Source organism: Phalaenopsis equestris, unplaced genomic scaffold (genome assembly GCF_001263595.1).
Source record: "Phalaenopsis equestris unplaced genomic scaffold, ASM126359v1 Scaffold000297, whole genome shotgun sequence".
NCBI classification, from domain to species: Eukaryota; Viridiplantae; Streptophyta; class Magnoliopsida; order Asparagales; family Orchidaceae; genus Phalaenopsis; species Phalaenopsis equestris.
This window is the reverse complement of record NW_018164739.1, coordinates 3,294,715-3,319,813: the sequence shown is the minus strand read 5'-3', so window position 1 is coordinate 3,319,813 and position 25,099 is coordinate 3,294,715. Positions and strand designations below refer to the sequence as shown.

The 25,099-nt window shown below is 35.9% G+C and overlaps 1 protein-coding gene across 1 annotated transcript in view; it reads right to left on the bottom strand.

The window, feature by feature from the left end:
• LOC110025410 (mediator of RNA polymerase II transcription subunit 13) overlaps positions 1–25,099 on the bottom strand; it is an 83,522-nt gene that overhangs the window by 29,010 nt on the left and 29,413 nt on the right. The window contains exons 10-19 of the mRNA XM_020725870.1: positions 18,112–18,193; positions 17,576–17,896; positions 17,409–17,495; positions 14,325–14,559; positions 3,145–3,414; positions 1,647–2,975; positions 694–955; positions 488–623; positions 308–395; positions 74–152 (exon numbers count right to left, since the gene is read on the bottom strand). Of these exons, the coding sequence (XP_020581529.1) occupies positions 74–152; positions 308–395; positions 488–623; positions 694–955; positions 1,647–2,975; positions 3,145–3,414; positions 14,325–14,559; positions 17,409–17,495; positions 17,576–17,896; positions 18,112–18,193 (2,889 nt within the window). The remainder of the gene's footprint in view (positions 1–73; positions 153–307; positions 396–487; positions 624–693; positions 956–1,646; positions 2,976–3,144; positions 3,415–14,324; positions 14,560–17,408; positions 17,496–17,575; positions 17,897–18,111; positions 18,194–25,099) is intronic.

Here is a 25,099-nt window from a genome sequence, read left to right as displayed (position 1 = left end):
CTTTAAAACAGAAGAAGAAAAAAACTAGACAGGCCGATCATGTATGAATGTCATAAACAAAGAATGGACTTACCAGTTCCTAGCTGTTGGAAAAAATCAATACCAGCGGATGTTAGGAGATCAATATCAGGACAGACAACAAAATAGGAAACCTGAAAAAGTTAATTCATAAACATCAACAAAATTGAACTAGCCGCTTCTAGTAGATTCCATTAAAGGAATATTTTCGACAGAAGTAGAATGTACAAAACAACTAAAATAAGAAATAAATCTGGGATGGAATTAAAAGCTAAATTCTAGAACTTACAGGCTTAGGCGAGGCATAAGGCTCTAGTGGAGCCTTCTCCCACAATTGAAGACAGTTAACCGAGGTTTTCAACCAATCATCCTGGTAACTAAAATAATACATATAAAATTCATCAATAGTACATTATCTTCTCAGCTTTTTTTTCATAATGGAATGCATTAATCAATAAAGAATGCATACCCAACAAGTAAAGTTGGTAAGGAGAGAACTGCTAGAGTAGGTTTAAATCGAGAAGTCAATTTCTGAGCATCTAACTCTGAGCAGGAAATGTCTTGATTTGACCTTCTTGGAGTAGAATCATCAATTCTAACACCCTCTGTGACATTCTCTGCTAAGTTAAAATACAAATGTTACAAAGTTGTAGCAGCGCAGGTCAAAAGAGATACCTTTAATGCACGAAGAGCCACCACCTGATTGTGGTGGACTTATTGGCTCGCTTCCCAAAGACACTGTATTTTGAGAATCCTTAGACTCGCCCATGGTAAATTGAAAAGGATGACCATCTCCACAGGTTCCTGAATCACCTAATTGGTGACGTCCTTTACACCATTCAGTCAAGGAGAGAGGACCTTCTGAACTAGGAAAAGCAGATTTTAATCCTAATTTAATGTCCGACTGCAGCAAACTAATTACATTTGAAACTTGAAGCTGTAACATGGAACAGAGAATTACTTAGCCACATGAAGTAAAAACTTTAAATAAAATAAATTTCTTGCGGAACAGAACACAAGTCAGCATTAAGATATTTTATGTAATGCAACAGAATTGAAAGAAATTAATAGAACACAGATGCGAATCTTCCAAAAAACAGGAAATTAATATATATAGTTAGGCAGAAGCAAGCAGAGAATAAGGGTAAATAAGATAAATGATATATATCCACATAGTAAATATTCGTACAATGAGGAGCAAAAGAAGAGTTAGGAAGAAATGTTAAAAATCTGAAAAGTTTAGGAAGGTAAAAGTGGCAATACAAAGGACCGGCAGAAATGAATCATGGTAAAAAAACCATGAATGCAGGCAAACCAAATGAGTGGATTTGAATATGGATAGAACATGGTCACGATAGTTCAGAAGAAAAAAATACTAAAGGCAACATTCAAATTTGTAAAAGTCTTGCTGACTTACCTAGGAAGAAGCCAAGTAAAATCAGCAAGAAGTTAATCCATAATACTTATCCAGAAGTTGGAATTACCGTGAACAGATGATATTCAGCAGATGCTATAGATTATTCTACTAAATATTAAGTGCTGGAAAAAATAAAATACTTAAACAGAAAGCAGAAACTAAAGAAATGACCAAGGAATAAGCAGAAAAACAAAATCATTGCACGACTTACATTAGCTGAAAGCGGATCCATTAACCCAATGCCAGCAATGTCCACATAGTGGCATGAAGCAAGGATTCCGCCACATCCAGCATGAACCATAGAAGGACCGCAAGAGAAACCCCTCCTCCGCTGCTCCTCTAATGCAAGCCAAGAATAGGAGCCATCAACATCATCCATATCAAAAGAAACATCAACAAAAGAAGCGGATTGTTGAACAAGTAGGCCAATTGCATCAAGCAGTTCCTGAAGAGGCTGCTTTTGCCCATGAAAAAAAATGATTTCTTCATTTGTCAAATTATGCGGCAAGGATGGTGAAGAAGGCTTTGTCCCTTTTGGAACACTAACTGGACGCCAAACACCAACAGATCCAGTTACAGGCGCATCCAACATTCCAATATGAACATCGCCTGCAATTCTAACGGGTAGCATTTCTGTCTTCTTTTCTTCATATTTGGTGGGAATCATATCAGGCATGCCACTAGTGTCAAATGAAATAAGATCAAGCATAGCATCCCCACTTAGTTTATTCAAACCAATATGAACTCTGTTGTTAAAAGATAATAAAGTGTGCCGAATCCTGCACATAGCAACCTGGAATATTATGCACTCAATTTCAGTAGCAAGTAGAGTCTCCAAGGAGAGAAGAAAATGTCCTGCCTCAAATGCACTATCACTGTTTTTATGCAATGGAGAAGTTCCACTGGATGAATTCATCACAAAAAGAGAAGACGATTTTTGTCCTTTATTTGATGGCATGCTATCACCGAACAATTTACTGTCGCTCTTTTTAGGCGCAGTTTTCACAAAAGTATATAATTTCCCAAGCTGACCGTGAGAACTTACAGCATATAGGCCAGTAACAGGTTTTAATTTAGAAGATTTTTCAAACCCTTCCTCCTTATCAGAAAATGAAGGAGAAGGCGGTGTTGCACCATAAACATAAGCAGAAGAGGGTATGGGTGAAGCTTCAACCTTTTTAGAACCTGGTAAGTATGGATTTCTAAAAATTGAGATGCTGAACTCTGTCGAAAATATTTCAACTGCTGCATATTCTGGGGCAAATGACAGTACGGCTTCTGCTTTGGTCAATTTGTCGAACTTTCCATTGGATGATATCAAAGAATGAGTTATTGTAACAGATGATTTAGCATCCTTGGTAGCATCATTATCCTCCATAAATGTTGAAGATGGTTGGTTATAGTTCTCAGAAGACGTAAGACCAACCGCCGATATTCTCTGGTCAGGACTATCGATTCCAACTGTACAAGGACTGCCGCTGATATCTCCACAATCAATAGATGGAAATACAATGACCTGAGACTCGGCAGTTCCTGGTGGCTATGAAATAATTAACAAAAAACTTAATCAATTCTTGAAAAGAATAGTCTAAATCAGATCAGTTTAACAAAGAGACATGCCAAAACACATCCATGATTGCAAAAAAGAAAAATAAAAACCACCAATACAAACACACAATTTAAAATCATCCATAACATATAAGACATACCTCACCAAAATTGAGTACATCAGTTTCAAAGAAGTCACCGAAGTCTCCAAACTCTGCGAGAAGTGATTGGATGTCTATACCAAAACCTCTGTCCTCATCATTCCAATCCCAACTTGAACAAACTTGAGCATTTGCAGATCCACCAATAGCTGAATTATTTGCATCAACAACGCTAAATTCAGATTTGGCTGCATTTTGTGTAGTTGCACTTGCGATTGTGGCTGCTTGACCAAAAACATCAGTGACACTTGAGCGAACACGCTTAGAAACCTAAATTAAAGGAGGTTCACCGGGATCAAGATATATGAGAAAAAAGAATACTAGAACTATCCACCATAAAAATAAGAATCAAATAAATCTAATGAAAAATTTTAACAAAAGCAATATGATCAAACAAGATGCATGACAAGCAACAGAATTTTGAAATCCAAATAGATATGGAAACAAATTAAAAATAATAAAAAAAAGGCTTGGGTGCTGCATGACCAACTAAGCTGGTTTTTCAGTCCGGCAGCTGGCTAAGAAGTGCTATCCTATGACAAAACTAAACAAACCAAATTCATCAATTGAAATTCATCATGCTGTATGAATACGGAGGGCAACCAAAGTGTAAATAGCCATTAAGTCGCATCGTGCCTTTAGCTAAACTAATCAAACACCCAACAAGCATTCATGAGTATTGCAGAAGGTTTAATAACTGGACAAATGAAAAACAGAGACTTGAGTAAGAAGATTCATCAATTGATGGGATTCAACAAATTATCCTACCACAATTAAACAAATCTCAGGGGTCTGGGCATTGAAAATCCCGACACTGCCTTGTTGAATATTTATTTCAGGTTGATGAAGTCCTTATTTTTTGGTTCAAAATTTCTTAGAAGTACAAACCCTTATGAATAATTATATCTCTCAATTACAAGAGAGCACTTTCAATGAAGGTTCATCCATAAGTTCTGCAGAGCTTTGCATTAGTGAAAGCAATTTGAATTACAGAAAGATAAATATACCATTATTGACTCTAGAGCAGATAATGAATTAATGATGAAAAATATCATCAAAATCCTATAATTTTGTCATCATGTGTTGTCATGGATCCGAGTCAACTAAGCCAACAGAGGTAGCCTATCCAATTTGACCAAAGGATACCCATCAAAAATCATAATTGTGAACCTAAAATAAAAGATCGCCAAAAAGATCAATGTCAAGGCCGACTTGGCGAACATAAGGCTTCATGCTCTATTGAGTGCATCTCATATAAACAACTTATAGACTTAACAATTGGAAAACATTAACGTTAAGGTCGTAACTCAATATGATGGTTCCATTGCAATCAAGTAAACCATATTTTCATTAGATATGCACTACATCCTTAATGTCATGAGATTTTTCAGCAATGCCATATGAATACACTTAATGTAACATCAGTTCCTTATGAGCTTTGTTCAAACATGAATGTGAACATTTATTGCTTTGGGTTTTACAAGCTTCTATCCATTTTTCTATTTTTATATATGTTTGTAGGGGTTGAATATGAACGAAGCTCCCTCCAGTATATTTTTTTCCTTAAATATGCCTATCATTGGAAAAAAAAAAATTGTGATTTTTCAAGGAATTTACATAAATTCTTATGAGATATAAATTCCATCCCGTACAAACATTTTAATATTAAAACACAACATTAGGAATGTGTTCATTGGAAATGGCATAGTTTCCCAGTCATAGGATTGTTTTATCTTAGGCAAATAGAGCAATCATAATATTGGCATGCATGCCAAGGCAAGGGCACATTTGTTCTTACTTTACATGCACCATGAGCCTTGTTAACTCTGGTATTAACTAGCAAAGGGTCAAACTCTCAAATGAGAGTACAAAAGTGACGATATTGGCACAAAGCGATTCTGTTAGGGAGACTCCAGGAATTCTATTATCTTACTTTAAAGGATACAGAAAATGGGTCTATATGGAAAGAAGTTAGAGTTAAATTTTCCCAATATTGAAAGATAATGTGGATTACATTGGGTGAGACTATTGAAGAGCAGCAAATTATGTCAACAGCGATAATTATTGCCGAGTCACGAGCCGTGTTAACTATCTTATTGTTTGTACAGGATCTAACCTAAAGAATGAGATGCACAGCCCTTACCTCTATATAGACGATGGCCCAAAGAGGGTTTTTAAAAGAAAGATCACATAAAGGGGTTCGAAGGACATATAAAAATGCAATATCAAATAACTTGGTGAGACTAGTAATTAAATTATGATCGCTCTTCTGTTGTAGAAAATGTTTGTCATATCAGAAGCAACAGGTTTAAAACGATTATCATATCAATAGGACAGCTATGAGAATGCAAGCCTTGTCAAACTAGCTCCTAGTACATGAAGGATAAAGACAAAAATTAAATTCGATGTTTTCTTGATGTCTGAACCCATGTTTGCAATTATTAATTATTTTTTGGAGTTGTTCATGGTTCATGAGTGAGAAAAAAGGAATCACGTGCCTCAAAATGCACATAAGGTCCAATAATGCTCAGAATATCTTCTAAAAAGTTTCCCAGAATTTTTTGTACTCTATCAGATCTTCCTTCCCTTTTTCATTTTTTGGCTTCTTTGTTCATCTGATTTCGAAATATCACAAAATATCAAGAACGTTATACATCTTCTTGACTTGCTTGAGCGTGTGTGCATGCAGGAGGGTGAGATGTTTGAGTGAAAGGGTAGGTTCACGAGCATTTTATTATGACTTGGACACTATATGGAGCGATAAAATTTCAACCTGACTTTGCTCAAAGGATGCACATCACTTTAAAGGTGCTCTGTTTAATTTTTAATATTGAAATTGTCACCAAGGTGTTTATTAAAATGCAAATAATTCCGCATTTTGGCGGTTTGGCATGCTTTTGAGTCATGCGCACGCTTTCCACATAGTTCAAACCTAAAAACTATCCATGTTCATTTTTTTCCCGCCTTTTTCTTTCTTTTATCAAAATGCATGAATAGTTTCAGGTTCATGGGCATCTTATTTTAGTCATTTACATACGTTTCTACATAACTTTTTTTTTAAATCGATTTCAATTTGTTGTAACATTATTTTAGTGAGTACATTAGATGAGGTTATTGATACACTCCAGAACCAAAAAATCAGCAAGCAACAATGACGAAACGGCAATAGATTGATTGAGAAATTCAAATGAGGGCTGCAATTTTGAAAAACAAATGCAAACAAGCAAGATACAATGATGATCTACTTTTTTAGAGATAGATCGCTCTCCCACAACCCTAGACGTCGCCAGGACCTTCCCCAAAAGAAGAAAACACAGCAGACAGCAAAAACATGCATAAAGAAAACAAACTCTAGGTACATCTCCTTAATAGAATCCTCCCACAGCATTTGAATACTTTCCTTCCAAACTTTCCCTCCAAACTCCCCTAATTTTTCCTCATTGAATATGTGATTATGGCACTAATGGAACCCTCCCGCTCCTTTCTTCTGCGGCCTGCCTTGACCACTCTGTCTATTGAATATGTGATTATGGCACTAAGAGATAGACCGCTTGCGGGCCTGCAGGGTTGCTTTCAGTCAGACCATGACGAACCGAGTCAAGTCTGAGCCTAATACTACTCCCCTCTCAAAAAAAGTACCTTGTCCTCAAAGTGGAATGATGGAAACTGTTTGTGAATCACCTCGTAAGACTCTTATGTAGCTTCATACTCTGGCAGTCATTTCAACTTAACCAATACATCATTTGCTCCCTCTACTCGACACATTCCTTAGATTTCTAATGACTCCAGAATCACCTCCAAGTCCTCTGTCAGCATCGGCGGTAGTGTAGACGAGGGTCTATAATCTCCAATCGCACGTCTTAGCTGTGACACGATGGTGGTAACTTCAAACAATAAGTCGATGCCCCAATGCATGTCATCACCTCATACAGACTAAATTATCACGGAGAAAGTCTCTCGCTCCACTTGACCAACGATTATGTTGGTAGGGCCTCAGCTTCAAGTAGACCAAGTATCTTATTTCAAACTGCACCTCTCACCTGTGTTCATCCTCTTTGCTCTTCATGATTTGCTGAGCTCTCAGTAAATGCCCCTTAAGCTCTGCTAGTATCCTATCTCTCTTCTCTAAGTACTGATCGACGTTGAATATCGGTGTAGCGCTATGCCCATAATGTACTAAGTGAGGTGGATCCCGCCCATACAATATCTTGAAAGAGGTTGTTTGTGTTGCAGTGTGATAAGAAGTATTATGTCAATATTCGGCCAAGCAATCCACTTAGCTAATAGTTTCAGCGTATCAGATACAAAACAACTCAAATATGTCTCCACACTCTTGTTGACCACCTCCATCTGCCCATCGATCTGGGGATGATATGCGATGCTCCATTTAAGGACTATACCTTGTAATCTGAATAGTTATTTCCAGAAGTAGCTGAGGAACACCTTGTCCCTAACTGATATTATTGATTAAGGCACTCCGTGCAAACGAACCACCTCCTAGATAAACACTATCGAGACAGAGACCGCTGTGTGGAGATGTCGTAAGGAAATGAAAAGTGAATACTTACTCGAGCGATCCATAACCACTATGATCACCGTGAACCCTTCTTACTATGGCAACCCCTCGATAAAATTCATCGTCAATTCTTCCCAAACTTTCCCTGGTAATGCTAATGGTTGTAGTAAACCACCTGGTCTCATGATCAAGTGTTTGTACCGTTGACATACATCGTATTTTGTCACCATATTTTTGACATCTCTGTGCATCCCCACCAAATAAAGCTCTGCCTCTAGACAATTGTAGGTCATATGTACCTCTAAGTGTCCCTCGAACGCACTGCCATGAAACTCCTGTAATAATCTAGGAATAGATTCTGATGCCTTGGGTTGCACGAATCTCCCATGGTGGAGCAGCTGCTGCCCCCTCAATGCATATCTTGGATGAACATTCGGGTCCTGTAGTAGCTCAGCCCTTATCTTCTTCAACTCCTCATCCCATTCGCTTTCCTATCTCAAGGCTTCGCAACTATTACCAAGGGTACCGATAGGGCCGTCAATTAGGATTCCTCCACCTTTCTTGACAGTGTGTCAGTTGTCTTGTACTCCAATCCTAGCTGGTATTGAATCTTCAAATCATTCATCAATAGCTTGGATAGCCATCTCTGATGTTTCTAATTCACCATCCACTGCTCCAGAAGATACTTTAAACTTTTCTGATCTATCCTGACCAAAAAATATCAACCCAATATGTAGAACCGTCACATTAGAACAATCTCCATCAATTCGCGTTCGTATAACAACATTAGCCTCGCTTTATCAGTAAGAACCTGGCTGAAGTAGGCAATCAGCCAGTGTTTCTGCATGAACACTGCTGCCAACATGTACCCTAACGCATCCGCCTCCACTAAAAATGGTTTACTGAAATCTTGAAGTACTAATATCTTGAAGTGTTAATATCAGGACGCTAGTCATGGTCCTCTTCTGATGTTCCAATGTCTTTTGTCGTTGCATCCCTTCATTTGAAAGTGTCTTTCTTCAACTATGTCGTCAGTGATCATACTATCATATCATATCATCTCACGAACTTCCGACGGTAGCCAGTGAGACCCAGAAATCCTCTAAGCGCATTCAAACTCCTTGGTAAGAGCCAATCAACCATAGCCTCCATCTTGGGTTGATCCACTACTACATTTGTTCTGGTCACCACATATCCTAGGTATTCCACCTGAAACTGTGCATAGAAACATTTCTTCAAGTTGGCATATAACAGGTGCTCCCTCAACTCATAATGTCCATCATGTCATGAACTCCGTCTTATGCGCATTTGTTGTACTCATCCTGATCTAGTGGTATCATGACTTAAGATCAATTTTTGAGAAAATGACTGCACCATAAAGCTCATCCAGTAACTCATCAATCACAGGAATAAAAATTTGTGCACACTGTCTCCTTGTACAAAGCCCGATAGTCCACGCAGAATCTCCAACTACCATCTTTTTTTTTCACCAATTGGACGAGACTTAAAAAAGGGCTCACACTAGGCCTGATAATCCTGACATCGAGCATCTCTCGAATCAGCTTCTCTATCTCACTCTTCTAAATCTGAGGGTACCTATATGGTAATGATGCTGATGGGGGAAACACCCACTTTCAATGTAATAGAGTGCTCGTGCTCCCTCGAAAGAGTTAACCAGCTTGGCTATTGGAAGACATTCGTAAACTATTGTAGGAGCTATTGGAACCCTTTAGAAAACTCTGTAACCTCAATCTCAAACCTCCTCGATGCTTAGCAACTCCACCAATTAACCCAGTCCTGCTCCCCGAATCGACTAGACCATGGTTTTGAGCGGACACCATAATTTGGCAAAAACAAGTATCTTCTCGCGGCATCACCTTCCTACCCTCTACTTGGAACTCCATCGTCAAATACTTACAATCCACCTTCACCTCCCCCAACGTTCACAGTCACTTCATCCCCAAAATCACATCTGTGATGCCCAAATCGAAGGAAAGAAAATTCGTCATCACCTCTAAGCCCTGAAGTGTCAAAACTAACCACTTGCAAATTCCTTGATATTTCTCTACATTCTCTGTCCCCATCACGACGTCGAAGCTCACTATAGTCACCAAATCCAACCCTAGTTTCTCCACAACCTGATTTGAGATGAAGTTATGTGTAACCCCGCTATCCACCAACACCACAATCAGTTGTTCCGCAGCCCACCGAATTGAGGGACACCTCAGGCACATCCAACTACAGATGTTCCTCCACCGCCTCCTTTGATTCCTCAATCTCTTTATACTCCTTCTCAACTAAAAGAATCTGAAAGACACGCTCTTTGTAGCAGTGTCCCGAGGCATATTTCTCGCCACAGAGGTAACACAATAATTTACCCGTTTATCATGCACTTCTGCACCTGTAAGGGCTTGAAAGCACACCCGAAACAGCTTCTTATTCTTCCTCGGCGTCTCTTTCTAAAGTAACAACGTCTGGGTCCTTGGTATCGTAGCTGTCAAGGTGCTCTTATAGAATACTCTAGAGTTACTGCCATTGCTGGTTTTCTTCACATGTTTCTTATCCTCCAACATCTGGGAAAGTTCCTTCATTCACCTCAATCCAAACGATCTCAGGGGTCAGATGGCTGCTCGAATGTTGGGCTTTAGACCTTTCAAGAAATTCTCTTCCAGTCATGCTGTAGAAATACCCCTCAACCTCCGGGACACGAGCTTAAACTTTTCCCGGATTTCTGTGACAGTCCCCTCCTAAGTCAGAGCATAGAATTGCTTATGTGGGTCTCCTTCCCAAATGGCTTGAAAATGCTCCAACAAGCAATCCTTAAACTCCTATCATTAATACATTGGGTACTTTGCCTCCATCCGCTTAAATCATGCTAAAGTCTTCCCTTCCAAGAAAAATTTCATTGTCACGAGCTTATGTTCCTTAGTTAACCCATCAATTGCAAAGTACTGATTAACCTGATACACCCACCCATGTGCATCCTCCCATTCGAGATCGACATCTTCAATTTTCCAACCCAAATATCTCCACCACAACTTCCTCTTCCTCGCCCAATGTATCTAGGGTCAAGCTAACCCCTCTAGTAATAGTCATACCCAACTTCCGATTCCCTCCTTCCTCCGTCATGTTCTTTCGTGCCCCTTACACCATCCCTCCCTCCTCCAATTTTTTTATCATCCCCTTCCATCGGAAGTCTCCACTCCCCCTCCTCTCTGAGTCCTAGGAGAACGCTCCTGTTGGTAGATGTCATACTCGTTGTCTTCTCGCTCGATCTCCTTCCCTTTTGACCTGGCCAAGGATTCTCTGATCAGTCCTTAGCTAGGGTTTGCAACTGGAGCGATCGACACTACCTTGAATTGTATCTCCATGAGCTCTTTCATCATCTCACGCATTTTTCCCACGCTTTCAAATCCATCCTCCATTCAACTTTCAACGGAAGAAAACCTGTCCTCCATGGTGGCGAACCTCACTTCCATTCCTAATCTGATTTGTCCTAACTCTCCTTCTAGCACATCCACCTCCTTTGCTGCAACCCACCAAGATCTATGCTCCGATACCAATTTGAGACGCTCCATAACCAAAAATCAACAAGCAACAATGACGAAATGGCAATAGATAGATGAGAAATTCAAATGAGGGCTACTCTTACAAAAAACAAATGCAAACAAGCAAGATACAATGATGATGATCTACTTTTTTTGAGAGGCAGGTCGGCTCTCCAACAACCCAAGATGACACTAGGAATACCCCCAAGAGAAAAAAACATAGCATCTGATAAAAACATGCATAAAGAAAACAAACTTTAGGTTCCTCCCCTTCATAGAATTTTTCCACAACACTTGAAAAACTTTCCTCCCAAACTTTCCTCAAAACTCACCTAATTTTTTCTCCTAGAATATGTGATTATGGTCATAGATGACCCCTCCCGCTCCTTTCCTTCTACTAGAGCCCGCCTTGGCCGCTCCGCCTCTTCACACGGCAAAGACCGAACCCTGCGAACCGACTAGGTTGCTTTCGGCCAGTCAATGATGGACCGGCTCAAGTCTGGCTTGAATCAGCTCAAGTCTGGGCGTAACAGTTATCTTGTTCACATTTTCTTCACATCAACACCTAGAGAATACCCAAGCGGAAGAAACCACTAGTACATATTAGTATGAAAGGAAAAGAGGGGTTCTCATTCTGTTCATTAGCAGATCATTGGAGATCATGCAAGTCCATCTTAACCCTTTTTTTAACTCTTCAAATGATACATGTAGTGAATAATTAATTAATTCTTGTTGTCTCATTCTTGCATCTTTAGATTTTTTTTTTTTAACTTACGCACATACCCGAATATGCTATCCCTTGACACTAAATCTTGTGGTTCGAACAAAGCACCCAACTACTAGGCCAAGTGCGTCACACATTCTTACATCTTTAAATTGCCACTTTCATTTTATCGAATTATTTCAATCTGGTGGCCAATTCGTTTAGTTTTTTAACTCGCACCCGAATGTGCTATGTCTTGACACTAAATCTTGTGGTTGGGCAAAGCGCCCAACTACTAGGCCAAGTATGCCGCACATTCTTACATATTTATTTTGCCACTTCCATTTTATTGAATTATTTCGATCCTGCAGGCAATTTGTTTAACTTGCTTGAGTACAATTCTTGTAGATAATTCATCAATCAAATTAATCTTTTATAAAGTAACTACCAATTTCATTATGCTTTGTCTAATCATGAAGGATAGAGTCCTTAGAATTGTTGATAGTATTTTGTCACACCTCTTGATTATTAAGTTGTCATAAAAAATTTTAAATCTTCAAGTAGATGTTAAGCAAAATACCCTAAGAAAATAACATGCGTCATGGTCCTGAATTCAACTTCAATATTGTTATACGTTTCCGCATATGAATGAACAACTTGATGTTGATTTATGATTTACATATATATCCAAATCAGCATCTGTGAATATCTCAACACGTGTCAGTCCCATAATTCAAGTAACCCGTTTTCAGCTGTCTTTTTGAGATACCTTAGTGCATATATAACATTAAGACGTTTTCACGTTCCTTCGTGAAGTATACATAAAAACAATAACAGCGCAAAAAAGAAAGCATAGGTTAGAACTAGTGAAAGATAAGTAGATGAGTTTCTCATAACCATTAATACCTTCCTTTGTTAACTAAGGTAGAAAATTCATTAATACCAATCTTATACGATAGATTCATTGGTTTATGTTCAAGTTTACACCCAAGCATCCTTCAGCAAGTCCAGGATGTATTTCAGTTGGGTGATGGAAATATTTTTGCATGATCTTGCAATTTCCACACCTATAAAATATTTCAATAAACCAAGATCCATCACTTCCAATTCATTAGCAAAGATAAATTTAAGTTTGGTCATATCATCTTTCATGATATCTGAAGGATGATATCATTAACATACAATATCATGATAAAATTTAAAAGAAAGAAGATTTATAAGTCATGTTATCTGTGAGAATACCCATGTCTTTAAATCAATACGATTAATTTGTCAAACAAAACTCTTCATGCCTAAAACCACAAAGTAATTTCATGGTTCAACATAACTGGTTTTAATTACTATTTCAAATTTAGAAGGAAATGTCATATAGACTTCGTCTTGTAAATCCCCATCATGTTGGCATTTATGTTACATCTAGAAGATAGACTGACCAAAGTCATATAGCAACAATAGAAAAAACTGGCCTGATATAGTTCATCTAAGCAATCATGACAGAGGTTTCCTAATAATCAATCACATTGGTTTGAGTGAAAACTTCTGTCAGTAATGTTGCTTTGTATCCAGTGGACATTTACATCAGCTTTGTATTTTGTATTAAAGATCCATTTGCATCCAACAAGTTTCTTTCCTTTAAAACATTTTGAAGGCTTCCATACATTGTCTTGCAAAGGGCTGTATTTCTTCATGGACAACAATTTCAACTCTGGTGAATTTAATGCTTTTGGAATGTTTCTTGGCATTTCTATGTCTGCAATATTTGTAGTAAAATCATAAAACTTTCAAAGATAGTTTATCAGAGAAAATAAAATAATTGATCAAAAAATAAAGCCAATTTTTAATACTTCTCCTAGGAACAATAAACATGCTAGATTATTATTCAAAATCACTATTAACTTATCATTATGGATTAATATCATGATTTGGGTAAATCAATTGGTTTGGTTCAGCAAAAAGCGTTGTTTGAAAGTGTGGATAGAATTACCATATTGCCAGAATAGATAATCCATTTGTATCTCGTTTTTTTGAGTGTGATCTTTAAAAGTTTGAGATTTATATGGGTGGCACATAGCTAGATTTTAAAGAGGTGGAAAAGGAAATGCCAATAATATAGAGCAAAAATTCGCACAAAACACACTTAAAAAGAGAGTTGAATGTATAGAAGCATGGAAGATAAAGAATAGAGAAGTATGGTCGTAATAACATGTTGAATAATATGAGAGAAGAATAGCATATCTTTTATATCCAAAAATGCAAATAAGAGCATTAAATAAAACACCAATGCTTTCATAATCAACAGAGCAAAGGTAATCAAACAAGATTTTATAACCACTATGTCCTGTTAAAAAAGACATTCTGAAAAAAGCCATGAATGCATATACAAGAAGACTCCAGAACAAGAAAGACACCGTACCATCTTCTTGCCATCATTATCAAACAGATCATTCGAAGATAATCCAGACTGCCTGGAGTTTAAAGAATCAGCATCAGCTTCCAGGTCACCAGTTACAATACCAGCTGCAACATCGCTTCCACTGGATGTACTGCCTGTGCTGCTGGTGCTACTACAGCTACTATTACTAGTGCTATTACATTTTCGCTTCAGTCCTCTGCCACTGAAATCAATCCCAAGTGCATCCAGGAACTCACTGTTCCACGTGATTTCATATAACAATTTGAGCCAAAGTTAATACGAAGTAAATGGAAATCATACATCGAGCTATGGACATATATCAAATGACAGAGTAATTAAGTGACATAAGTTGTTTTTTTTCTTTAATAGTGAAATAAGCTGTTTGTTGCACATTCATCATCTAGAGAAAAATTCAAGCACTATAAACATGAAACTCAAAATGAATCAAGCACCATTTACAGCAGTACTGCAGTGCTGCAGAACAAGTAAATAAACTAAAGATATAAACAGCAACATACAATTCGCAAGTACCAATGCTACATCACAAATTTAAGGAAAAAAACATCTTCCAATTCAGACTTGATTTTTAAACGTAATGCTGAAAAAATGCCAAGAGCGATTCCAAAAACTTCCACCGGCAAGAAAGTATTAATTGCTTTTCTCAAAAAAACTGTAGATACAAGTTACTTGTTTATTCATTCAACATTCACAGAAAATGTTGAATTAGAGAATCTGTGTGGGAATTCGAAATTAATAAAGCTCCGTAAATTCTAAAATTCTGTCTTTTCTCTCTCACAGAAAAATAGTATATTAAAAAGTTTAAACTTTTAAGATACCATTCACATTTAGCCCGCTCATATTGTACTACTAACACAGTTTCGCAAAAAGCTTTGAATAGAAGGATTAAATTTTTCACAACCTTGATTGGGAAAACGTGTATGAGAGATACAGAAAAATGTACCTCCAAACTATGACATGCAAAGTGTAAATTTTATTTTTATCCTACATTTTAATGAATGAAACATTGGCACATGTTCATATACAGAAAACTGCAAATTATTTTCTCGACATATATTCCAAAAGTTGAGCTCAAAAGAGAGAAGGATTATTAGTGCAGAAGACCAGTGTGCAGTCAAATTTTTTTTTCCAAGAATATACAAGTAAAGAGAAAAATATGAGCTTTGATGAGATGATACAACACAGTTAAAAAATTTTGCACGTCATCTAGGGTTCATAAAAAATAGAAAAAAAAATCAATTTCATGTGGGAAAGACAGAAGTGCCCAAATAGATAAATTTTCAAACAAAAGATCAGAGCAATTACCAGAACTGAATCAACGAAACTAAAGTAATTATCAAATGTGTTGCACTAAGCAATTATCAACGCATTTGTTAATTTTGTAACTAAGAGCATGACAATGATGATGGTGGCCGATAAGGACGAATGTATTGTATTCCATCTCATTATATTGGTGCATATGGTTTGGAATAATTTTGCTTTGATTCTATTTGAGTTAATTTTCATAGTAGTTTTCTCTAATTATTAGCATAAAGTTGATCTAAATTAAAAAGAGAAAATTTTAAATCTATATGCATAGCATGACAAATATTGGCTGTAATTTTTACATATGGCAGAGGAAAATTTATGGCTTGAGAGGTTTTGTTTGCTTTAACCTTTTTAATTTGTGCTTTAGAACTATAATGGTGAATTTCTATTAGATGAGAAGGGCAGCGTGTGTGAGCATTAATGCGGTGTGGCATAGAATGTTTTGTTGCAGAAACTCCTGATTTCCATGGATTGCAATGAAAGATGCGCAACATTTGAGATAGATGTGATTTGTGGCTTTCTGTCAACATGTTGGCTAATAACAACAATATGTTGACTACTTACTATAAGAATTTTGGGATTTAATTTAAATTTGCATTACAATGACTACGCAGCTATATCAACTAATTTGGGGAATGAGGAGCCCATAAATAGTCGCTGAAAGGCATATAATTATAACTTAAGAATTCAATAAAATTTATCTTTCCAGTTTCAACCAAACGAATGCAAGCTGGACATTAGATTACTTTGAGTGTAGTACAAGCGGGACAACATAATCTCAAAGGTATTAGCCTAGTGGAAAAGGAGTCAGCAAATAGTTGTTTTAAGGCAAGTAATTACAACTTTAGACTTGAATAAAATTTCTTCTTCCAATCTTATAAGAACAAGTTGGATAATTGGTTCTTTCGAGTGCGATAAAATGTGACAACCTAATTTGTTCATTTTTCTTATTTTATGTAATAAGTTGATATTCATAGGACTAGTGCACTTGATTTCGCTCAAATTTTATAAACTCAATTTACAAAAATCAATCTACAATTGCTCCCTTGATTTAATGTCTTATTGAGCTCTTTCTAAATTTCTCATATTATTTCAATGATTCCATATAATATAACTTTTAATCTAAGTCAATGCTTTTAAAGCGCACTTAGAAGCACATTTCGCGAGCAAATCGAAGCAAAGCGTTTGAGGCCCGCATCGCTTCACTGAAGCGCGCTTCGAAACGCTGAAGTTAAATTACAGCTTTTAAGTTATTAATAATCATAGTAATCTATTAGAAATTGCTCAAAATTTTAATTACTAGGTTTATCCTGAATATTTGCCTTCAAATTAAGAATCGTACTAGATTTTTTTCTACTTTATATCAACTGAGTCGTACTTTATATTTTATAATTGTTAATAAATGTGTTTATACATTGATACTTTTATATAACCTAATAGCGCTTTGGTTAATAAAAATTTTGCTACACTGTGTTTTGCGCTTTGAAGCAAAACTAAAGCCTTGTGAATTGTATTGCGCTTTGTGCTTTGAAAACAGTGATTCAAATATTGTATGCTTCATTTAATGAAGGCAAGTCTTCAAATGATCTGGATTATATTTGTATGAGAATCAAAAACATTTGTTGCGTATGATCACACCATGTGTCACATTAGTTGCATTAGGAAACCCTAAGGCATTCTACATCACTTAAATTCCTGAAAAAAAAAACCCCTCATGTCCTTATCATTACTAACAAGACATGAAAATCAATAACTCACCGTTGTAAAAACTGGGATGAAGAGGAAAATGTCCAAAATGGCCACAACTCTTGAAGTGATGCCCCAGCCCAACCTTTGAGGAAGAACCTGCACTATAAAAAGTGAGGGAATACAATGCAAAAACCTACAAACTGATATGAAAAGATTGACATAATGAAAGCAGGTACCTTTTCAGGGAAGATCTAGCAAAGGCTCTGTGCAAAACAGGAACCAGCACAGACTCTGCAGAATAAATGAATGTCCTTTCAAGTACAGGAAAGGGGTCAGATTGCTGGCTTTTGTCTGAAGAAACCACGCAAGACTCTTCAACATTCGGATTTATTGCATTTAATTCTCGACTACCATTTTTTTCCTGAGCGTCCTTACTAGATGTAGATGGACAGCCAAGAGTGACTTCAACAAAGCAGCTTTGGCCCCTCAATTGATAGCCAGAGGACAGCGTGATAGAGGGTAAACCATTTGCGCTTTCATTACCAGCTTTCAGTTTGCTGAGATAATTTTAGTGGTAAAGAGAAGAAAAAACAGAGACTCATTTATACAAACAAGTTCCAAAATCTCAATGTCTCAATGAAGAAGATTCGTGGAGCTCAATGAAGAAGATTCGTGGAGAAAAAAAAAAAGCAAAGTGGATCTCTGACAATTAGTGCCATCAAATTGTTTTCCAATTTGCAAAATCATATAGAAGTGCATGCTAATGACTTACTTGGCATACACTTGCTTCACAAGGTCGGTAGGACAACACCCGGTAAGCGTGCCTCGTATTCCATTAGGAGAAACAAAAACTGTAAAATAAACATATCAGCCATAATTAAAAGAGAAAGAAAGGTCCCCGATCAAGGCAACTTAAGTGGTCACCATCGAAAAAACAACAAAAACATATTTTGACAACTTCATGAATATCAACATTGCTAATGCATCTCATTGGTACATCCTCAAAGACTATATAACGTCCCAATAGAGCAACAAAGAAATAATCAAATAGAAGTGCATTTTATGAACAAAGTTAACTCAGACAAATCTGACTACAACTTAAACAAGTGTTGGGAACTGTCAAGGGGGAAGTTGCACATAATATATGTGTAGAGCATAAGATGCAACGGTAAAGAACGATAAAATCAACATGGTAACAAAGAAGCAACGAAATACAAATAAAAAGAATGAAAAGCGAAAAAAGGATTCATGAGGTTGATTACAAATAGTTGGATAATGCTAATGATGACAATGATGATAAAGAGGTAATTTAAGGAAGAAACACCAAAACACCAGAAATTTGTATAGAAATGCTTTACAATACCTCTTACATCTTAAGTTTCTAAAGCCATAAAAAAAAATTAATGGATTTACATGATTTTTAGAAAACTAAGCAACCAATCTAGCTGAATATAATGATCGTAAAAAACTATACTAAAATCATTGGCCTTGTTTTATAAATCCTTATTTCTCATGTCAAGAGCTAATATTGTTATAACTCTAGATATAGAAACATAATTTATAGCTTATGTCATATTTATCCTATTGATTGTATTTAATTGACATTTCACATTTCCTCAATCTCCCATCCATATTAATAAATAAGGTGGGCATTCATTGTATAGACCAACGCCACCCACAACTTTGTCTTCAATATGAGCTAGAGCTACTTCCTCCCTAACGCAACCATTTTGCATATATAATAACTATTAAGACTTCTTGGGAATTTCGAGTCCACTCAATACCAAAATTTTGCTAAGCATGTAAGTAAACAGATAAACAAAAAAGAAAAATAAATCTTCTTAACTCAACATGCCACTTTGCCAAAACCAAATTATTATAGCATTCTTCATGCCACTTTCATCCAAACTAGGTGTTCGTAAAACTCTCAATGGTGAGATTCGGCATCTCAAATCAGCCAATGGGCCATGCCAAGATCAAAAACTTACAAATTATCCCTTGATTTAGCTTGTGTCAATTGATTCAAAAAAGGCACATCCCCAACTATAAGAAATATTTACACAAGTAGCAAAAACCTAATTTCAGTTTAAATGCCTACTTTAAAATGAATAAAATTATGAATCTAAGAAAAAAACATTGCCCATATATGCCATCAAAAGTATGTAAACTACTAATACCATTTCTACAGTAATCCATGATGGTTACATATAGTTATTAATCTAACACTAAGAAATGCCTTCAATATTAATCAAATCCTGCTAGAATTGAAAACAGAATAAAAGAAAGAAATGTTAAAAATATAAGAAAAACATCAACAGACAAGAAATAAACAAGCACACCGTCTTAAAGTACAAAATCTATGTTGGTGTAATTATTGAATTTAGTTATAAACACTAAGACAATAGTAGATCTCATGTTGCCACCAAATTCACCTAGTGTAACAGTCAATAGTTTAGAGAGTGACTAAGATAAGCCATACAAGTTCGATGTTTAAGGAGTGATATTCAAATTCTCTATGGAAAATATATGTTTCCTTCACGATCCTAAGTGCACTTTTGCTCCAACTATAGAAATATAAATTGGCACACAATTCAAATCATTAAAGGAAAAAAAATTTGAGGCATATATTAAGACTCCTATTATATTCATATATGGAAGAATTAGTTTGAGTTATATCAGAACACAAGAAGTGACCTATTACTTCCAAAGTATGAAGTATCTATTAAAAGTGTATAATGACAAATCACCACAACCATACTCATCAGGTGCAACGTGCCGCCCAGTACGAAGACCCAGCTAGACCAAGACGAAACTTATTTATCAAAAAACATGACGAATCTCAAACAAAGGTTGCAGCATAGACATCAATAAAATTACAATTTTATCTTCAGTGTTGAAATAATCATGTATCCATGACCACCACATTTCATCTACAGCAATCTAGAAATCTGTAGCAAGCACCATTTCATCTCTAGCAATCCAGTAAATGTGGACAACATCACTCAATTTCAGTTATGTGGTTCTAAACTCCAGAAATAAAAACTAGCATTCAAAGATAGTTCGATTCTCAACCAATTTATAATCCACTCTGCTCCTCTTATTCTAATTTTCAAAACTAAGACACGAATAAAATTCACAACCAAGATCAGCCACATTGACAAGTGCATAAATACATTGGCCTTTTCATATAAAACGGGTGTAATTGGTTTAAAAGGAAAACACAAGTTGCATGGCACATGCAAAGGGCTGACCCACTTATGGACAAAAAGCCATCTTCAACTCAAGCCTGTAAACTCAAAAGGCCTGTGGCGCTGAAAATGAAATAATATTATAATCATACATATTTTTCCTCTTCTACTTAATTAAATTTTATAAGGTGAGTTCTTTAACCCACTAAGGTATATATTTAGCATTCCTACATGAACTACGTTCCTTTGTTAAAGTTAAGAAGAAACAAGAAAATTAGAAGATGAGGACTTCAATATAGATAATAAATAATATATACATAGTTATGCTTTGTATGATATGATGTAAATATTGGTTTTTATGAAAATCTGCAAGAGTAAATGGTTTATAAAACTTACCAGTTTGTAATTAAAAGTTAATTTCCCATTTCCATTATATACTTCTTGGTTTATAGTAGCAACGTAAGTGCCATTTAAATGATATAAAAGATATTTTATATGACCCGAATAAAATAATCAGCATTTTTCCAGACATGCATTTAAAGTGACGCACTGCAAAAAGAAAGCAATTTGCACTTCAGCCTCAAGCAGTCACAACAAGAAGTCAAGCAATAAAGCACGTGAAAAAGCATGAGTGATTCTGGTTCCCATTCTAATACACTTTAGGGTTCCAATTCCAGTTTAGTTTAATTAAAAAGGTTATTAAAAAAGGGGAAATAGTCGTGTAGAAAATATCATTTCACGACACATCTCATCAACACAGTAGCATCATCCCCCTCTCATGCACTCAGCTTCTTCTCAGTCAAAAGTCCCCACTATCCCAGTCAAGACAATCATCTCTGTCAAAAGAGGAATGTCAATCTCCATCTCCATCACAAGCATCAAGCCATCGTCACGAATTCCAATCACTTGCACTTCCTCAGGGTCATGATGCCAGTCTCCTTATCCATTGCAACATCTTCTGAATCTTTCTTGACATCTCTTTAATTCATACTAAGCGATAACAGTATATTTATTGTCATGTTTTATAGTTATTTTTATTGGATTGTACTTTGAATAAATGAATAATTTTTTTTAATAATTTTTGATAAAATTTTGTTTATAAATCTTTGTAGAATTTCATTTATATTATTTCATATTTGGGGTGTATGTTTAATTTCTATATTATTTTGCTTGTACATTTGATGTGATACAAATAATTTCATTTTTTTTTTTTATTTGATTGTTAATTGATAACATTTTTCTATTCTATATATTTGTAAAACTTTGGGTCAAATGCAACTAATGAGTGAATACATGATGGATTAAATCAAGTTAATACACTAGCTTTAAAATTTTAATCTTTTGTTAACTACCATATAAAATAGAAATTGTTAATAAATTCTATATTCAAGTTCACTTAGAAAATTTATCAAAAAAGTTGGTATGTGTATCTTTTTAAAATTTATATCAAGTTTTAAGTTATTCATCTTTTAAAATATTTAATGTATATCTATCTTTGTTGAAAACTATCACTTGGTGTGATTTATATATACATGATATCTAGGTTTCAGCATTAGTCATAAAAAATGTCACTTCAGTTAGCACATCGAAGCCAAAAAAAAAAATGCGCATCTCATATTCACATTACAATTGCACTTTGAAAACACTATATATAATAAGAAAATGTTTTTTATATATTTATGTATTTATTTGTCTGTGTTTGTGTGGGTGCATGTTCATGAAGAGTATAAATACGTGGATGGAATTTTTTATTCCTATTATGAGAACAATCGTTCCCCCACCTTTTAAATTTTATTTCATGAATTTTAAATTCAAAATCAAAATTCGCTTGGTTATAATCGTAATTAATATAGAAGAATTTTTCAAAAAGTAATACATGGCTAGAGGAACCCTCCCCTTTTATTTTTCCTGTGTAGAGGCGGTTTAATAATTAGAAGGCTTAGGTGTCAATAGGTATTTTCTAAAAATACTGAAGAACTGGGTTAGGAAGTGGGACGTTTTATGAGTTAGTTTTCAGAATATCCTAAGAGACCTTGGGTCCAACGGTAGATTCCCTAGTTTAGAAGTGGAGAGGAAAGAGAAAACCATACTGAAAACTTAAACTTTGCCAAGACTGATTTTCTAAGATCCTTGTCCCTTCCCTATCCCCCAAGCTCAAAATATAAAAACGGAGAGGTGTGGGTTCTTGCTACAACCAGCTTTTAGAATCAGATTTCAATCACTAGTCCTCAAGTATTGGTAAATTTCTTGGTAGATTTGCATCAGAAAAAAAGTAATGATTTTTCGTAGCCCGACGTCAAGCTAATACATATTTTTTTATGAATTTCCATTCCAAACCATAATAGCGTATTTCCTTAATGTTCTTGGGAGTAATTCACTGCATTCCATAATACCTTCGAATTAAATAAATGTTCCTTAATAATAATGTGATTTTTTATATCATTGATTGGTGAAAAAAGGGCTTAAAATAGAGCCAATGAGTATGGCCAAATTACATATGTAAATCAGTGATGAGATCTTAAATTCTAAAATTGTATAGGCTTGTTCAGTTTGCAGACAAAAAACAAAATTAGAAGAACGATAAAAAAATATCATAAAAACATAGTGCATAAAGAATAGAATCACAAGCAATACTCAAAATATATTTTCCAAGGAAATAGTAAACAAAAAAATAAATGATGTCAAAAATCTTTATTCTCTAAAAGGCACAATAAGTATGATATATGACAATTCGTACACGATGGGTTTTTGCTTTGCTAGGGTTTTCTCTGGTCACGACTCCATGGCGATTCGAGTAGCTTACAATTTCTCTTCGCTGGAATGGACCGTTCGTTCGCCAATGATCTTGCGGGCGGTAAGGAGAAGGGGGTTTTGAACACAATGTTTTTCCCACAAGCTTTCCATGATTCACTGTGCCTAGGTGGGGAGTACAGTTTCAACAAAAAAGTTGGTAAAGAAAAGTGGTAAACCTGCTACATGTAGTTTTTGATAATGAGAATGCAATCATTGTCGCTTCTTGTCGATTAGCTCTAGTGAGGAAGTTTTTGTACGGGCATCCGAAGCTTGAATTGATTAGGAGGGTTTTCGAGTTAATGAACCTTGCGGGTAGCTCGAAGATCGGGATTTTAGATGGTCAGCTTATCCTTATACAACTCACAAGTGAGGAGGATTACACAAGGCTCTTTCCTAAGAGGCTTGTGCGAATAGACAACAAAGTATTGAAGATTCTCAAATGGTCGGTGGATTTTGATCCACAGACCGAACCTCCTATTACCCCGGTCTGGATTCGTTTTCCTGACTTAAAATTCCATTTGTTTAACCATGAAATTCTATTCTCCATTGCAGCAATATTTGACAAACCATTAAAGATGGATTCACCCACCTTTACTCTATCTAAGCCCTCAGCGACTAGAATCTTAATAGAACATGATATTACACAGAATGCTCTGGAAGAGGTGTGGATAGGCTTTGCACATAATGGCTATTGGCAAAAGGTGATTATTGAACAACACCCTTCATATTGTGATAATTGTAAGATGTTTGGTTATAGTTCTGCGCATTGCTATCATTTACACCCATAATTAAAAAAGTGAACAGCATGGGTGGAACTCTTTGCCCAGTATTGAAATAAACACTGAAAATAAGATGTTTGAGGATTGTGTCAACTTGGCTAACTTTGTTGATGTGGGTGCTGGTAATATTAATGAAGTCGAGAATGATGTAGCTCGGGAAAGGGATGTTGTCTTAGGATCTTCAGTGAATGAGGTAATTTTGGTTGATGATGTAGGGGATACCTTTGTACACATTGAGTCTGTGGTGGGTGGCATTGATGGTGGGATATCTACGCATGCTACCATTGGATGCTCCTGTTGTTGGTGATGTGGGCCCTAGTACTCATGATAACTTGGAGGATACTAGAAACATCTTGAGGGAGAAATGGCAAGTACAAAAATACAGACAAAAAAAGAATAAAGGTTTCTATGAATTACAAAATCTAAAAGTTGGAAATGAATCTGGAGAGGTGGATCATTATTATTCTGAAGGTGATCAAGAACATGTCTTGATTAGGTCTACTAGAAAGGTTAAGTTGTCTCATCAAGTTTAAATACTAATTTGGAATATCAGGGGAATAACAAATCCCTACTATCTTGGTAGGTTAAAATTAATGACAAGAGTCTACAAAGTTGATATTTTTGCTATTTTGGAGCCTATAGTGTCCTCAAAAAAAGAAAAAATATTGGGTAAATTCAAACATTTTCTCTTTTTTGGCAACTATTCAAACAAGATATGGTTCTTCAGAAGGGAACATATTACAGTCAACATTATTATTGATGACAATCAATTTGTTCATACATATTTTGAGATGGTGATTTCTCTGGGTGGCTTACTATCGTCTATGCTGGCACTTCTAAACCTACAAAGAATGATCTGTGGAGTAAAATTAGGAGCATGGGGCCTCTGCTTAAAGAAAGGTAGATGGTTGGGGGAGATTTCAATATGATCATATACAACTCTAAAAAATTAAGTGGCAGAAGAGTTGACACAACTTTGATGGATAATTTATATGAGGCT